Consider the following 17,947-nt stretch of genomic DNA (forward strand, 5'->3'; position numbering starts at 1 on the left):
TTCTGCACAGCAAAAGAAACTACCATCAGAGTGAACAGGCAACCTACAAAATGGGAGAAAATTTTCGCAACCTACTCATCTGACAAAGGGCTAATATCCAGAATCTACAATGAACTCAAACAAATCTACAAGAAAAAAACAAAGAACCCCATCAAAAAGTGGGTGAAGGACATGAACAGACACTTCTCAAAAGAAGACATTTATGCAGCCAAAAAACACATGAAAAAATGCTCACCATCACTGGCCATCAGAGAAATGCAAATCAAAACCACAATGAGATACCATCTCACACCAGTTAGAATGGCAATCATTAAAAAGTCAGGAAACAGCAGGTGCTGGAGAGGATGTGGAGAAATAGGAACACTTTTACAATGTTGGTGGGACTGTAAACTAGTTCAACCCTTGTGGAAGTCAGTGTGGCGATTCCTCAGGGATCTAGAACTAGAAATACCATTTGACCCAGCCATCCCATTACTGGGTATATACCCAAAGGACTATAAATCATGCTGCTATAAAGACACATGCACACGTATGTTTATTGCGGCACTATTCACAATAGCAAAGACTTGGAACCAACCCAAATGTCCAACAATGATAGACTGGATTAAGAAAATGTGGCACATGTACACCATGGAATACTATGCAGCCATAAAAAATGATGAGTTCATGTCCTTTGTAGGGACATGGGTGAAATGGGAAATCATCATTCTCAGTAAACTATCACAAGAACAAAAAACCAAACACCACATATTCTCACTCATAGGTGGGAACTGAACAATGGGAACACATGGACACAGGAAGGGGAACATCACACTCTGGGGACTGTTGTGGGGTGGGGTGAGGGGGGAGGGATAGCTTTAGGAGATATACCTAATGCTAAATGACGAGTTAATGGGTGCAGCACACCAGCATGTCACATGTATACATATGTAACTAACCTGCACATTGTGCACATGTACCCTAAAACTTAAAGTATAATAATAATAAAATAAAATAAATAAAAATAAATTTTAAAAAGTAATTGGCAATAATAAGTTTTGGTCTGTACATTTCATACATAAATGTGGGATGTTGAATATAAAAGAACAAACAGAATAGTTGTAATAAAATACTAATACAAATCTTAAAAAAAAAGAAAAGTTCTTAAGGCTGAAAAGATGATATCAGATAAAAACTTGGATCTACATAAAGGAAGACAGAGTATCAGAAATGGCAAAAATGTGGGTAAATATGAAACATATTATTTCCTTCTTTAAAATTTTCTCTGAAAGATACTCAGCTGGACTGGGTGCAGTGGCTCACGCCTGTAATCTTAGTACTTTGGGAAGCCGAGGTGGGCACATTGCTTGAGCCCAGGAATTTGAGACGAGCCTGGGCAACATAGCAAGACTCTGTCTCTACAAAAAATACAAAAATTCAGCTGTTGTCGACCATTTTACTTCTACAGAGGTTATAAACCCCACAATACATTGTTATTACTCTTGATTTCAACAGTTGAGTATCTTTCCTTCTTTCTTTTTGTTTTTTTAAGACAGGGTCTAACTCTGTCACCCAGGCCAGAGTGTAGTGTTGCAATCATGGCGCACTGCAGCCTCACATGCCTGTAGTCCCAGCTACTTGGGAGGCTGAGGTGGGAGGATTGCTTGAGCCCAGGAGGTTGAGGCTGCAGTGAGCCATGATTGCACCACTGCACTCCAGTCTGGGTGACAAAGTGAGACCCTGTCTTAAAAAAAAAAAAGAAAAAAGAAAGAAAGATACTCAACTGTTGAAAGCAAGAGTAATAACAATGTTTGTGGGGTTTATAACCTCTATAGAAGTAAAATGGATGACGACAGCTGAAAGGATGGGAGGGGAAGTGGAAGTATACTGTTGTATGGTTCCACATTTCATGGGAACTGGTATCTTGGAGAGTACACTGTGATAAGTTAAAGATGCATATTGTAAAATCAGAGCAAACACTGATATAGTAACAAAGGATAGCTAATAAGCCACTGAAGATCAAATGGAAGACCAAAAGAAAACAAGATGAAAAAGACAAAAAAGTCAGGAAAGAGGAGAAAAGGAACAAAGAATAGATGGGACAAATAAAAAAATAGCCAAATGGTGGCTATTTATACAAATTTCATCAGATTGGATAAAAGGGCAAGACTCAACTATGTGCTGTCTACAAGAAACTCACTTTAAATATAAAGACACAGCTAGGTTAAAATTAAAAGAACACAAAAATACATAATGCAAACATTAATTATCAGAAACCTGGAGTGGCTATATTAATTTGAGGCAAAATAGTTTTGGAACAAGAATTATTACCAGGGATAAGGAGGAACATTTCTTAATGATCAAGGGTTAATTTATCAAGAAAACATAATAATCTAAACACGTATATGCCTAATAACAGAGCTCCAAAATACATAAAGCAAAACCTAATAGAACCGGAAGGAAAAATAGATGTCTACCATAATAATTGGAGATTTCCACATTCCCTTTCTTAGTATTTGATAGAGCAAGAAGACAGAAAATCAATAGAGATACAGAAGACAACATTAAAATACTACCAACCAACTTGATTTAATGAACATTTATAGAACCTTCTAGCCAACAACTGCAGAGTACACATTCTTTCAAATATGCATGGAACATTCACCAAAATTGATCATTATTCTATCACACCTACTCTGTACAAACAGAGTGTCTCAGGTACCAAAGAGCCCCAGGTAATGAGGGAAAGTTCTTTCTTTGGAGAATGCCAGCCAATGAACTAGAAATTCAACATTTTGCTACCCCTAATAAAATAATTAATTTCAGGCAAACATCATCAAGGGATGCTAAAACCATCAGGAGAAAGGTTGATGGGGAATTTCACAGTGGAAGAAGAGAAGGTGGTCGTGAAGAAGCCCAACATAACTGAAAGTAGTACCACCTACCATCATGTGCCTCTTGAGGCGGTGCATTATGAAGGACATGGTATCACCTATGGGGTGATATAATGATTTAAAAGCACTTATATGGTCTGCCATGGGTTGAATTGTCTCCCCCTCCACAACCCGCCGCAAAGAGATATGCCAAAGTCCTCATAGCTGGTACCTCCAAGTGTGACCTTACGTGGAAATAGGGTCTTTAAGGAGGTAATGAAGTTAAAACAAAGTCATTAGGGTGGGCTCAAATCCAATATTCCTGGTGTCCTTATAGAAATGGGAAATTTGGACACAGAGACAGACACAGAAGGACGACGACGTGAAGACACTGTGAGAACGCCAGCAGAGGATGAAGGCAGAGGCCTGGGTGATGCATCTACAAGCCAAGGAACACAAAAATGGCCAGCCAACCCCAGAAGCCACCCTTTTCCAGCAGCCTTGGCAAATGAATACAAGTGCCCACCAAGAGTCAGACACTGGTCTAAGAGTTACCCCCATACCAGCCCTTCCAGGTGACCTCTGCAGCTGTCACCATCCTCCCCAAGGCCACACTGCATTTGAGCTCTGGCAGGTCCAGCCCAAGTGTGTGTGTTCACCCACTTCTCTACACCACCTCTGGGTTTAAACCCTGCTCAGAGGCCTTTGTACGTCTAGCCAGGCAGCTCTGAGGTCTTCCCGGGGCTTCATTTTATTTTGCCGTGAGCCAGAAGTTCTTGGCCTGGGCTGCCCACAGCCTCATCTGAGGCTATTTTCAAACTCACTCTGATTTGGGGATGCCCTCCAAGAGGTTCTGCCTCAAGGGTCTGGGCTGCAGCCTGGGTCTCCCCCAAGGATTCTGGCGCTGCCCTGCTGGTATCCCCCAAGGATACTGGCCCCGCTTGCTTTTCTCTTTCAGGCTTCAGGAAACTTCTCCACTAGAAATGAGGATAGGCACCTGCTCTGGCTCCTCTGGGGATCCAGATCGCATAGTCTTGGAAGGTTGGAGACCATTTGTCCCACCCTCGGGCACAGATGGAAGGTGTGGCCCAGGTGACATCTCCAGAATCACAGGCAAGCCAACAAGTCAGTCTCTGAGGCCTCCCTTGGGATGCAGGGAGCCCTTGAATGCCTTAAAGGCTGTTGGGTTCAGCTGGGAGAGAGAGGTGTCCCCAGGCCACCACACCCCAGTATGGTGCATGCAGGGACAGAGCCAGTTAGGGGTGTGCCTTAGATCAGGAGGCATCATCAATGCTCCAGAAAAGCCCCCGCTGGCTCTAGAGGCACTCTGAGCTCCTGCTCTGCCCAAACTGTGTCTGACTTGGCTCAACCCCCACCCTGTGGCAGCCCTCACCACCCCCCATCACCCTGTTCCTCACCTAGACTTGAGTGCTCAAGATGTCACAGCCCTAAGCCACTCACCTGCACATAACCCTTCCACTGCCAGAGGACCCCGGCCCCCACAGCTCTTGCTTCCCCTTAGGGGAGACCCTGTCCCAAAGAGAAAGCCATGGAAGGCAGTGGCTGGACAGGAGTCCTACCCAAGGCCTTATCACCACTTCTGGGGCATGTCCCTTGAGCCTCCATTTCCTTGCCTGTCAAATGGGTAAGTAGCCGTTGCCCTGCCTTGCTTGCTGTGTATGCGTTAGAGGGTTGCTGTTGAGGATGAGGACACTCTGGATGGAGGGCAGGAAGGTTCTGTGTGAGTTGGAGTGGAGGTGCATGGGGATACCCAGCGTCTGACCCCATGCCCACTGCCTCTTCCCCAAACCTTCAGGATCTTCTCCAGCTGCTTCTGCGTGTCGACCACGATGACATTGGCGCAGCAGTCATAAGCGATGTACTGGCAGGCCTCTGGGGAGCTGGTGGTGTAGATGCCAGTGACGATGCCACTGTAGGAGACCCAGGAAGATACACCTTAGGGGAGGTGCAGAGGGGCCACCCCCTTCCCCCACCCCCACATCTGTAGCCCCCAGACCCAGAGAGCTCCCATAGCCTGGCAGGAGGGGCTCCCAAGGCACCTGAGCACCTCCTCCCCTGCAGAGAGGGCGCCAGATGCAGGTCCACCAGAAGGCCCCAGGGAGGAGGCAGGATGGTGGGGAGTGGGTGGGGGCTGCTAAAAAGAGATAAGGACCCTCCCCTACCCTCTGCCCACTGCCAACCCACTGGAGACCCCGTCCCTGCCCCCGCCACTCACCCTGCAAATACTGTGCCCACTGCCGAGAAGAACCACTCCGGGGAGTTGAAGCCGAGGATGGCCACACTGTGGGCCTGCTTCAGGCCGAGCTCCAGGTCAAAGGCAGACAGGCCAGGTCAGCCGGGCAGGGACTGGGACCCTCATGCCCCTCTCAGAGCCCCCACCCAGACTGCAGGGGACCTGCAGGCTCCACCCTCCCAGGGTCCCCTCAGTCAGAGAATCCCCTTGGAGGAGAAGGGGTTGGTCACTCAACAGCCCTCACTGCCCCTCCCAGGGCCTTCCCAGGGAGTCTGTCCGGCCCCTCAGCCCAGCACACTGGGCTTCCAGCCCGCCCTGAATGTGATCACAAATGAAAAGTGAGTAACAAGTGCTTGGCACATGGTAGGGGCTCAGCAAATAAAAGCTCAGTACGGGGCCCAGCATGGAGTATCAGCCCCACGCACAATGACAGCTTTTACAGTTATTGTTCCTAAGAGCCTTGCCCAGTGGGCAGTTGGAGAGGAGGCCTGTGAGGCCCAGAGCTGGGAGGCACATCTGGGGAGGGGCAAGGCCTTGCCATGAGGGGCCCCCTTACCTTCAGGAAGCCCTTGGCGGCTCTGCGGGCGAGCAGGTAGTATTGGGAGTAGGAGATGTGTTCCCACTTGTCCTGGCGCTTGAAGCCCAAAGCGATGAGGTCCCCATACTTATCCAGGGCCTCGTAGAACATCCGATGCACAGTGTAGGGAAGCTGTGGGCAGCTGGGGTCTATGCGCAGGCGCACCCGCCCATCGGCCCGAGTCGTCCACAGCGCCTCCTCTGTGGGGTGGGGGAGACCACAGCTTGGATCATGCCAGCCTGGGGACACTTGTCCTGCCCTGGGCAGAGCTCGCAGCCCTTCTGGTGCTGACAATGCCTTGGGTCCTCGGCCTTGAGGCTGGCAGGCCAGGGTAGACTGGGGTAGACTGGGGTAGGCTGGGAGACCGCCTAGAGGAGGAGGTCTGACTCAGCCTTGAAGGAAGAGCAAAGTTTAGGGATGCAGCAAGGAAGAGGAGAGGAAATAACTGGAGGACAGACGGAAGTCCTAGACACTCTGTTCCTTCTTTTATCCCAGTTGGAATTTGCCTCCCAAGGTTGGGCAGTGGAACTGTCAGATCTCCAGGTGCCTTCAGGGTATCTGTCTTTCCCTGCTCTCCTGTGAACAGGTTGGGGACAGATCCAGCTAGACAGAAGGTCAAAGCACCAAAGAGAACGACCCTCCCGAGGGTCTGGAGGAGACTGAAAACCATCAGCCCTGCTCTCCAGCCTGAAGTCTCCCAGTCTCAGGAAATAACAACAGTCTTTGCTCATTCTCCCCCTACAAATGAGGTGTCTCATTTAGTCTTCACAGCATGGGTTTGGGGAGCTCCATTGCACAGATGGGGCAGCTGCAGCTCAGAGAGGTTCAGTCATTTATCGAAGATCACACATCAAGGAAGTGCAGGGTCAGGATTTGAACTCAGGTGTACCTGATTCCACAGCTCACACTTAGGACATTGTCTGGGGTGCCACCCTGCCTTTAAGAGTCAGAGGCTTACTCTGTGTATGGTGGGTGGGAACACTTAGTATGGTAGACCACTAAGAGGTCTACCACTTAGTATGCAAGACTTGGACAAGCCACTGAACCACTGAGTCAATTTCAGGGGAAAGATGAGGACTCAGTTCTCAGGGTGGACATGAGGATCAAGAGAAAGGGTGTATATGAAGAAGCTTTGACCTATGGCTGGTGCTCCATAAATGCACATTTTCCTTCTTCCTCTTTTTTCCAAATTTGCAAAGGAAGCTTGGATGGGTGGTCTGGACCCTTTGGTCCCATGAGACGTCCTTTCCTTGGGGCAAGGGTGGTGGTTCCACGATGATGGTGGGAAGGGATGAGGGCTGGCCAGGACAGGTGGGGCTGCCCTGCCACCTGCTGGCCAGACCCACCTCGCCTATTCTCCTGTCACCGGTCCTTCCGAGGCAGACAAATGAACTAGATGAGCTTGTTCCTCCTCTTTGACACTCTTAGGTTGCATGCAGACTCTGAGGTTGGCAGAAAGAGGTAAAGATCTGGGGGCTGGGACAGGAGAGCCCATTCCTCCTCCTGTGGAGGGCCGGAAGTAGGGATGACAAGGACATATCCAGACCCAAACGGGATACATGGCAGCCTGCAGGAAATGCAGGCGGGGCAGGGGAGGGTGCCAGAGAGGTGCTTGGCGCCTCTGTATGGCAGAGGTCAAGACCTTCTGGGATGGATGCCCCTGCCACTGGCCATGAGGGAGCCCTGAGCCTTCAGGTAGTGGCGTGAGTCAAGGGCCCCGTCCAATCACTCCTCAGACCTCTCCAAGCCTTGCCCCATATCCCGGGATGCTAGCCTGGTGGACCCCGCTGATCTGCCTCTTCAGAGCCTCTACCTGTTGCATTTTGCTAAAGTCCATGCCCAGACCAGAAAGTCAGGTACACCTGGGTTCAAAAACCTCAATTCTGCCTCTGTGTGCTGTTTGACCTAACAAACCATTCTCTCAGCTGCATCTTCATCACCTGCAAATGTGAGGGGTTGATGAGGACATGGGGACACAGAAGCCCTCATACAGTGCTGGTGGGAATGAGACGGGACAGCCATGTGGGAAAACAGGTTAGCAGTTTCTTAAAGAGTTAAACATAAAACTACAGTACGACCCAGCAACTCCACTCTTAGGTATCTACCCAAGAGAAATAAAAACACATGTCCCCACGAAGACTTACACACAGATGTTCTTCACAGCATTGTTTATGAGTCAAAAAATTGAAACAACCCAAATGTCCACTGACTGGTAAATGAAAAACAAAATGTGGTCAGAGAGTAGAATGCTATTCAGCTCTGAAAAGGAACAAAGTGGCCTGGTGCAGTGGCTCGCACCTGTAAACACGTGAGGAGACTGAGGCGGGGGATCACTTGAGCCCAGGAGTTCAAGACCAGCCTGGGCAACATAGTGAGACCCTATCTCTAAAAAAAAAAAAAAATGAGCAGGGCATGGTGTTGTGTGCCTGTATTCCCAGCTACTTGGGAGGCTGAGGTGGGAGGATTGTTTGAGTATGGGAGGTCAAGGCTGCAGTGAGCCATGATTGTACCACTGCACTCCAGCCTGGACAACAGAGTGAGACCCAGCCTCAGAAAAAAAATTAAATCAAATTAAATAATAAATTTAAAAAATATAAAAAGGAATAAAGTATTGATAGAGGCTACAACATGGATGAAACTCAAAAACATGTTCAGTGAAAGAAGCCAGGTGCGAAAAAGGAAAGGCAGAAAAGATAGAAAGCAGATTAGTGGTTGCCCCGGGCTGGAGGTGGGAGTGGGGAGTGACCGTGGATAGGCACAAGAGATCTTTTTGGGGTGAAGGAAATGTCCCAACATTGGATTGTGGGGATGTTTTGCAACTCTGTAAATTTGCTAAAAATAATCAAATTGTGCACTTAAAATGGGTAAATTTCATGGCATATAAATTATAGCTCAATAAAGCTACTTAAGAAAAACAGAGAGAGGGCCCGCATGGTGGCTTACGCCTGTAATCCTAGCACTTTGGGAGGCCAAAGTGGGTGGATCACTTGAGGCCGGGAGTTAAAGACCAGCCTGAGCAACATGGTGAAACCCTGTCTCTACTAAAAATACAAAAATTTGCTGGTCGTGGTGGTGCACATCTGTAATCCCAACTACTTGGGAAGCTGAGGCATGAGAATTGCTTGAACCCGGGAGGTGGAGGTTGCAGTGAGCTGAGATCGCACCACTGCCCTCCAGCCTGGGCGATAGAGCAAGACTCTGTCTTCAAAAAAAAAAAAAAAAAAAAGAGAATGTTGACCCCCCACAAAGTGGTGCAAGAATCCTGTGCAATGGCCCTCAGAGCACGCCCAGGGCCTGGCATCCAGTTGCCTCTCAGTGGTTATTAGTTCTCTTCCCTCCCCTGGCACAGATTCCTCCTAGGCCTGGACTACAGAAAAGGTGACTTTCTCCCGTGGGCACATCTAGAAGCTCACGCTCCTCTGTATTCACCTGTTCACCCAGGTTGCCAAGAAGAGCAGAGGTGAGTCTTGGGATCTCCAAGCCAAACGTTTTAACTTGAGCATTTATAATCTCTTTTCTCTTTCCTTTTTTTTTTTTTTTTTTGACATGGAGTCTCACTCACTATATTGCCCAGGCTGGAGTGCAGTGGTGCGATCTCGGCTCCTTGCAACCTCCACCTCCTGGGTTCAAGCAATTCTTCTGTCTCAGCCTCCCGAGTAGCTGGGACTACAGGCATGCACCACCATGTCTGGCTAATTTTTTTTGTATTTTTTGGTGGAGACAGGGTTTCACTGTGTTGGCCAGGCTGGTCTCGAACTCCTGGCCTCAAGTGATTGACCCGCCTTGGCCTCCCAAAGTGCCGGGATTACAGGCGTGAGCCACCGTGCCCAGCCACTATAATCTCTTTTTTTGTTTTTGAGACAAAGTCTCACTCTGTCACCCAGGCTGGAATGCAGTGGCACGATCTTGGCTCACTGCAACCTCTGCCTCCTGGGTTCAAGTGATTCTCCTGCCTCAGCCTCCCAAGTAGCTGGGATTACAGGTGCCCGCCACCATGCCTGGCTAATTTTTGCATTTTTTAGTAGAGATGGCATTTCGCCATGTTGGCCAGGCTGGTCTTGAACTCCTGACCTCAGGTGATCTGCCTGCCTCGGCCTCCCAAAGTGCTGGGATTACAGGCATAAGCCACCATGCCTGGCCTATAATCTCTTTTTAATGACAAAAATATGCATACTTGTTCCAAGAAATATGAAACAATTTAGCAGTCTATGACAGAAAAAGTGATAGGCCCTCTTTCTACAAATATTCATACAAGGACTTAGGTTTTATTTTGTTGTTGCAATTGCTTTTTATGAAAAATAAGGTGGCAGGGGAGAGAGATCATCTTATTAATGTATTAATCACAGGTAGCAAACCCAAAATGCTCATGGGACCAGGCGGGTAGTGTATCAGCATCATAGTAAATAATGTATAGTAATACATAATAAATGAATGAAGTGGCCCAGGATTTGCAAATGAAACCAGAGGCAGTCTTCTTTTCCAGGAAGAAATGAGCTCCCTCTCATTTTCCTTTAGACACATGGCCCTTGGAGTCCACCTTTTGTTTCTCTGCTTTTTAGAGAGACATGGAACAGCGCAATATTTTTCTTTTTTCTTTTCTTTTCTTTCTTTCTTTTTCCTTCCTTCCTTCCTTCTTTTTTTGAGACAGGGTCTCATTCTGTCACCCAGGGCTCAAAAGATCCTCCAGTCTCAGCCTCCTGAGTAGCTGAGACCACAGGTGCACAGCACTAAGCCCAGCTAATTTTTTTTGTATTTTTGGTAGAGACGGGGGGGTTAGCCATGTTGCCCAGGCTGGTATCGAACTCCTGAGTTCAAACGATCCTCCAGCCTTGGCCTCCCAAAGTGCTAGGATTACAGGCATGAGCCACTGTGCCTGGCCATATTTTTCTATTATGCAAAAAACTACAGGCCAAGTGCAGTGGCTCACGCTTGTAATCACAGCACTTTGGGAGGCCAAGGCAGGATTGCTTGAGGCCAAAAGTTGCAGACAGCTTGAACAATAGAGAGACCTTGTCTCTACAAAAAGTAGATCTTATCTCTACAAAAATTTATCCAGGTGTGTGAAGTATATAAAGTAACGCATATGCTAATTAGATCAATTTAGCCATTCCACAAAGTAACGGGGACCATAGGTGCATGCCACCATTCCCAGCTTTTTTTTTTTTTTTTTTTCCTAGTAGAGACAAGGTCTTGCTATGTTGCCCAGGCTGGTCTTGAACTCCTGGTCTCAAGCAATCCTCCTACCTTGACCTCCCAAAGTGCTGGGATTACAGGTGTGAGCCACTGCGTCCAGCCAAATATATGTTTTAAATCATATGAATCAAATCAAACCTAGCCATTAGCCAAATCATCCATCTTTAACGTTGGTGATATTAACATGCCTGCCTCATTGTGTGCATGCTGTGTGGCTGCGTTGTACTCCATGGTTGGGCCCTCTCATAATTTACTCCGCCACTCTCCACTGAAGGACGCTCAAGTGGTATCCAGCCTCCAGCCCTCCTTCTCGGTTTAGATTATTAGAAGGAGGTTTACCGGATCACGAGAAAAGAGTGTTTAAAATCTTGATGGACATTTTGGACAGAATTCTTCACCTAATTTCTCCTCTCCCATCAGCTACATGGTTCTGTCTTTTTCCTGTTTCCTCTTCCATGGAGCCTGTGCTTTTGTGTCAGGTCATCTCATATCCTTCCTGGAAGGAGGGAATGAGGCATGGGAAGGGAAGGAAGGTTCATAGGTCTGCAAGGTCAGTCTCCTATTAGTCCAGCTGTTTCATGACAGGGACAAGAGCCCTAGCCCTGGAGGACCCCTTGTCACCCTTGGGAAGGGTGACAAGGCCTCCTGGCCAGCTGCATGACCCAGCCCTTTCTCTGCACAAGCTCAGCTGGGCCAGCAGGACCTGTCTGAGCCCCTAGACCAGCTGGAAGAGGAGATTCTGGTGGGAAGGAGGCTGCCCCTGCCCTCGCTGAGGCCCCGATCATCTCTTGCTTACTGCTTACTGAGCCCCTGCCATGTGCTATGCCATTCTTTGCCCATCACCACTGTCACCTCCCAACTAAAGAGTTGAGTGGCAGAGCTGGCATCCAAACCCCCACGGTTCCATACCCAAGTCTGCTGTTCCCACAGGGGTGCTGCCTCTCACGGTGAACTTCAAGGAAGACCCCGGCACCACATCTCCCATCTCCTCTGGGAAAGGACTATCATGCCTCCCGCCAAGTCCTGTGACAGGTTCAGGCTGGGTGACCTTGGGCAGCCATGACCTCCAGCCACCGGCCTTTTCCCACACTCCTGAGACTCCCAGAGTGACCTTGCTAAATCCAGGTCTGACCTGCTCAAAAGCCCCCGATGGCTCTCATTGACCACAGGGAGACGTCTATACCAGGGCTTCTAAGGCAGGCCCTCCCCAAGGGGCTCGCTTACCTTTCCCAGCCTCAACACACACCTTTCCTTACAGCCAACCTGAACTGCTCCCAGTTCCCTTTGGTTCCCCGTCTCTGTGCCTTTGCCTGTGCTGTGACTTTGCCTGCAATGCCCTTCCCTCCATCACATGCCCACACTTTACCGCTCTTCAAGGACCACGTGGTGCCTCCTCACTAAAGACTCCCATCCTGAGCCTAATGGAGAATGGGGTCATGGTCAGGGCTGCCTCTCCCACCAACCTGGAGCTCTGGAAGTCAGATTCCCTCCTCTCTGGGTCCTGGCTACCAGCAGCAACCCGGCCTCCAGCAGAGGCCAGGGGCCTCTTCTTTGGGGAAGAATGAGCTGAACTCTGCCCCACCCTAGTCCCAGGAGGGCTGGAGACCCAGTGACTGTGTGTCCAGAGGACTCAGGCCTTCATCTCTCCCCCACCTCACCCTTGCCCCCCAGGGAGGCCAATGAGGACACAGGACACATTGTGCTTAAGCACAGAGACAGGCTCACAGAGCGGGTATCTACCCAAGCAGGACACGCCAGCCTCCTTTCCCATCTTGCACCCCTGAGAGACTTAGGTAGGGCCTGCCCTGCTCATTGTCCTTCTGACCTGGGCCCACCACAGCTCAGTGGCCTCAGCCTTGGGTGCCAGCTGCCAAGCTCACTCCTGCCCTTCAGAGCTGAAAGAAGGGAAGACAGATGCATCTTCTAGCCTGGGGTGTGCAATCCTCCCCCTTCTTCTCATGTCCATGTGTTCCCACCTGTGGGCTCTGCTCACACCGTGTCCTCTGCCAATCTCCCTCTCTATAGAAGAAGAAGTCTCTGGACAATGAGTTAGAAGGGCTGGGCCTGGGTTTTAGCTACTGGCAAGGTGTGCCAAATGCAAGGCAGAACGGTCAGAAGGGGTTGCCCACAGCTGTTGAGCCTTGGACATTGGCCCTGCGACTCCGACCACATGCATGAGACCGGAGCTGCAAGCCCTGGCCAGAGGCTCATGAGGTTGCTGTGCAGGAGCACTGCTCAGTGGGAGTGCTCCCTGTAGGTGGTGACAGAAAATTAGAGTCTCTCTCCTGCAGAGTTTGGAAGCCACTTGCAGAGATCAGGATGGCTGAGCTGAGACAATGGGGTGGTGGAAGTCACAGCATAGTGAGTGGAGTGCACAGAAGCAGGTGGTGGCAGCAGGGCAGGGAGAAACTGAATTGCAGCAATGCTGGTTGTCACCTGAGCAGGGAGCCAGGAAGGTCCATTCTTCCCATTCCCTGCTAGACTTTTTCTTTTTTCTTTTATGTTCTTTCCTATTATTATTATTATTATTACTATTTGAGACAGAGTCTTGCTCTGTCGCCAGGCTGGAGTGCCGTGGCACTATCTCGGCTCACTGCAACCCCTGCCTCCTGGGTTCAAGCGATTCCCCCGCCTCAGCCTCCCGAGTAGCTGGGACTACAGGTGCGTGACACCACGCCCAGCTAATTTTTTGTATTTTAGTAGAGACAGGGTATCATCATGTTGGCCAGGCTGGTCTCGATCTCCTGACCTCATGATCTGCCCACCTCAGCCTCCCAAAGTGGTGGGATTACAGGCGTGAGCCACCACTCCCGGCCTCCTCCTAGCCTCTTTCTAAGCTTCTTTTCTTCCCTGCCTTTCCTCACAATAACCCACATCTCCTGAAGCCATCTGAACTCATCTCCTAACCTCCCTCTCTCCCTAGGTTTCTCCTAAAAGGAAAGAACTTGAAGCAGCAAAAATACAATCAGGCAAACAGACAATATCCACTGTCTGGAAGGTGCAGTGCAGTGCAGAACATGAACTGGTACAGCTTTGTTGGGGGCAACTGGCAATATATATCCAAAGGCTTGAAACAGAAACATCCTTGCACTTAGCAATCATACTTTCTGGAAGTTACTCAAGGGAATCAATCAGAGACATGTACAGCGAGAATGTGGAGATGGATATCCATACAGCAACGTGTCTATTAGCAAAGCCATTGGAAACAACCCGAATGTCCAACAGGGGACTGGTCTCTTATTCAGTTCATTATGGTAGAGCCGTATCATGGATTCCCATGCAGCCATTAAAATAAAGTACAAAAAGAATATTTAATGACATATGGAAATGTTCACAGTATAACATCAAGTGAAAAGGGGAGCAAAAAGGGCATACAGAAATGCATAGACCACACTGAAAAGATCTGTATCGAGAGACTTAGGAAATCAGGATGACTGCCAGTCCTTAAAGTAGTCCTCATCTCCCCTTTGTGCTCCACCAACAGGGCACAACCATCAGCTCTGTCCCATGCCCAAACTAAGATCACTGCAACCATCAACTCTGTCCCATGCCCAAACTAAGATCACTGCTGTAGTAACAGCCAAGAACGGGGCCAGGACACAATCAAGGTCTCTGTTGCCCAGCAAGGCACCCAGATCCCAACAGGAGCTGACTCCAAAAGGCAACCAACGACTAGATCTAGAGCGCAGTGGAGAACCCAGAAAGCTCACTGCCTGCTGCCAATGCAGCACCACCAGCACACTGCCCGCCCACCAAGTGCCAAGTCAGCTGAGAGCTGGGGGTAGGCTTTCCCAGGCAAGGTTGGCACTCTCTGCCGCCTCCCTCTCCCTCTGCCGCTTCCTCCCTCTGCCACTTGTCTTGGCCTGACCCTGGCTTGTATCTTATCAATCCACCCTTTATGCTGGGGGCCACTGGGCAGGCAGGGAGCTGTGTTCTCTGGGGTTCTGGAATAAAGGCGTCTGAAGAGCAAAGGCAGTCACTCAATTAGCCAGGAAGGAAAACAACACAAGAGCAGAGAGCGGGAGGCTGGGGCTGTTTTCCGTGGTCTGTGGGAAAGGCTGCAGGAAAGTAGCTTCTTGTGCAGATGAAGGAATAACTGGTGTTGAGGAAGAGATGGGTCTCAGGCCTAGGACAGATCTCTCTCCAAGAACGGTCCTGCAGGGCACTGACCCCAGAGGCCCTCCTCCAAAGGCCAGGCAGGAACCAGCCCCAGGAGGGCCCCTCTCTCCAACACGGGACCCTGTGCTGAGGGCCAGCCCAATGCAAGGCACTCTCAGGGATACAGAAGAGGAAGAGGCCACATTGGCCCCAGGACATGAAGAGAGATAAGAACAAGACCTAGCACAGAAGGGTCTGTCAGCTGTTCAGTAGTTCCTCTGTGTCCGAGGGGAGAGGGCCCCTGCAGCTGCCACTCCCGGCCTTCTCAATGGGGACTGAAGAGCTCTGAGTTCTGGCCACCACAGCAGAATGACCCTGGGCCTCAGTTTCCCCATCTGAATTACAATTGGGGTAGACAAGATGTTCTCTATACGCTTCTCCATAGTCATTGTTTTAGCTTTTTAAAATTGCCTCTAGGATTCCACTTGTCCAGGCCTGGACCACCGGGGTAAGGGACCTGAGATGGGCTTTACCTGCCCCTGTAAAGGTGAGCATGCTCAGTAGATGTGCAGGAGACCTCAGGCTGGGTCTCCATCCGCTGGAGAGAAGCCGGGTCTGAGCAAGAACCCAGGCATCCCAGCCAGAAGCCCTGGGCTGGCCTGCCCCAGACCTACCCCACATGGCAGGGTCCTAGGAGGGGACACCCAGGCAGTGTCTGAGGCTGTCCAGGCAGGGGCTGGGTGGGTGCCTTGACCCCTGCGGAAAATGTTTCTCTGAGGACCCCCAGAGGTTCCACTCATTTTGGCTGGCAGGGCCGGGATTACCTGTTTCCATATCATGGAGAAGGAATCACTGGCACTCATTTCCTGACCCTTGGAAAGCCTTTCCTGCCGGCCCCCATCGGAGGCTGCGGGGACAGGCAGGTCCTCTTGCCTTCCACTATCCCAACGGCCTCCTCCTGCTACCCGGCCTCAAACTGTGAGCTTCTTGAGGACAAGCATTGTATCAGGCCTCTTTCTGGCTCCCTAGCTCATAGCTCCAGCCTGAAACACCACCCCTTGCAACATTTGGGAAGGGTGGGAGTGACGAACCGAGGGAGGCCCAGCAAATCCCTTGACCCACAAAGGGCTTCACTGGACTGGAGACAAGTGGGGCTGAGCACCTAGCTTCCCAATTGCAAAAGCTCCTTAGTGGGTGTGGGAGTTTCCTAGGGAGAAAGCGGGTGGGGAGCCAGCCCTGGCCAGCACCTCCAGCAGTTTCATCCCCAGCAGCTGCTCACCCCGGGTGCCCTCCCCTCTCTGTGGTCTCGATGCTGCCCTTCTCCTGCTGGGCTTCAAGCTCTATCTAGAAAGGCCTAGAAAGTAAAAAGTAATGTGTCTCCAGGGCCCAGTACAAGGCTGCCTTTGTGTGAAGGTCAGATTCCAGTGTCTCGGTGGCCTGACTTCACACAGCTGCTCCCTGGGAGTACAGCCATCTGGAGAGCTCAGAGCTTAGCCTGGGGACCAGAGCTCAGGACCTCAAACTTTTTGGGACCTCAAAGAGATCTGGGAGCCTCCGAGGGCTCCAGAGTGAACCCTGATTCCTGTGTACAAGACTCAAAGAGCTCCCCAGAGGGGCTGCCAGGGTCTGCAGTTAGATGAAAGGGAGGCAGGGGCTGGCCAGACTTGTGGGGGCCAGACCTGGAAGACCAGACTGCATGATGCTATATAGGTCCCAAAGAGGCAGTGTGGCCAGTTAAGAGTTCCACCTCTTACCAGCTGTGTGACTCTGAGAAAATCACTAACCCTCTCTGAGCTCCATTTCCTCTACCAAATAGGAGTGATAGATTTGCTTTCCCTGCTGCTGATATGAAGATAAAAGGAAAGAATACAAGAAAGTCCCTTAGCACAGGGCTTGATTCTTCTATTCAGGGCACAACTGTGTGAGGAAGGAGGACTTTCAGCTCTCCTAATCCCACGAATCCCTCCTCCCCAGCAGTCTTTGATAGGGATAGTTGGCTTTTCCCAATCTTATCGAAAATGCTTTGTGAAAGGGCAGCTTCAAGACCCCTCCCAATCTGTGCCAGCCCCAATCCCCCTTCTTGTACAGAGACTAGAGCCCAGGGCTCCCAAGCTTCTAGGGAGTCAATGAGAAAGAGTCCAAGCTCCGCTCCAGGCCTGGCACGCGGTGGACACGCCATCCATGAGAATCTGGAACTCACCCACGCTGTAGTGCAGAGGCTCCCCCTCCACCCCCAAGGACACCAGGGCTGCAGGACAGGGTGCTGGGCAGAGCATGGCCCCCGAGCCAGGTCTGTGGGAGCCCATGATGCCTGCTTAGCACTGCCCTGGGAAGCACCTGGGGTCCCTCGGTGGCCTCCGCTCTGGGCGCCTGCTGACAACCATGGTGCCTCCTTAGCCCCTCCCAAACCGCCCCTTTCTCTTTGTCACCAGCCCTGGAAGCTGAACTCCCAAGGGCAGAGCACTCAGTCCAGACCTCTAGGCCTAGAGGGAGCTTGAGGTTCTGAGGACAGCCACAGGTCCTTCTAATGCAAGAGGCCCACCTTGCCCCCACAGCTCCCAGAGAGCAGCCCTCCTTCCTCAGCCTGTCCCTGCCCTTTACAGAGGACCTGTCTGCCCTCAGACTGGGGGTTCTTTGAGGGCAGGAAAGAAGATTGTCCGTCTCAGTCTCCTTCACAGCCCAGTGCACAGGGTGGAGGATCCTGGGGCACGCCCACCTTGGCTGTCCCTGCCAGTTTCCCAAAGTCCTGATACACTAGATCGTGATGGCCTTGTCACCTCCCTTACAGTTGCCCACCCAGGCCCTGCCTCGCCATTAAACTCAGGGCCTTCTCCCTGTCCCTCATCTGGCCCCTGTCTGAAGGGACCCTCCCTGGGACTCCCTACCCTGCTTGTTTAAAACCTGCCCATGCTGCGTGTCTACTGCTGCACGGCTGCCAGACGACAGCCATTCAGATGAAGCCACTGAGGCCCG

The 17,947-nt window shown here is 50.6% G+C and overlaps 1 protein-coding gene across 1 annotated transcript in view; it reads right to left on the reverse strand.

Annotated features, from left to right (window-relative positions):
• Positions 1 to 17,947, reverse strand: part of ACSBG1 (acyl-CoA synthetase bubblegum family member 1) — a 66,977-nt gene that overhangs the window by 19,458 nt on the left and 29,572 nt on the right. Inside the window, exons 3-5 of the mRNA XM_003813803.6 lie at positions 5,663 to 5,883; positions 5,089 to 5,177; positions 4,663 to 4,783 (exon numbers count right to left, since the gene is read on the reverse strand). Of these exons, the coding sequence (XP_003813851.1) occupies positions 4,663 to 4,783; positions 5,089 to 5,177; positions 5,663 to 5,883 (431 nt within the window). The remainder of the gene's footprint in view (positions 1 to 4,662; positions 4,784 to 5,088; positions 5,178 to 5,662; positions 5,884 to 17,947) is intronic.

The sequence above is a fragment of the Pan paniscus genome, chromosome 16 (assembly GCF_029289425.2).
Source record: "Pan paniscus chromosome 16, NHGRI_mPanPan1-v2.0_pri, whole genome shotgun sequence".
NCBI classification, from domain to species: Eukaryota; Metazoa; Chordata; class Mammalia; order Primates; family Hominidae; genus Pan; species Pan paniscus.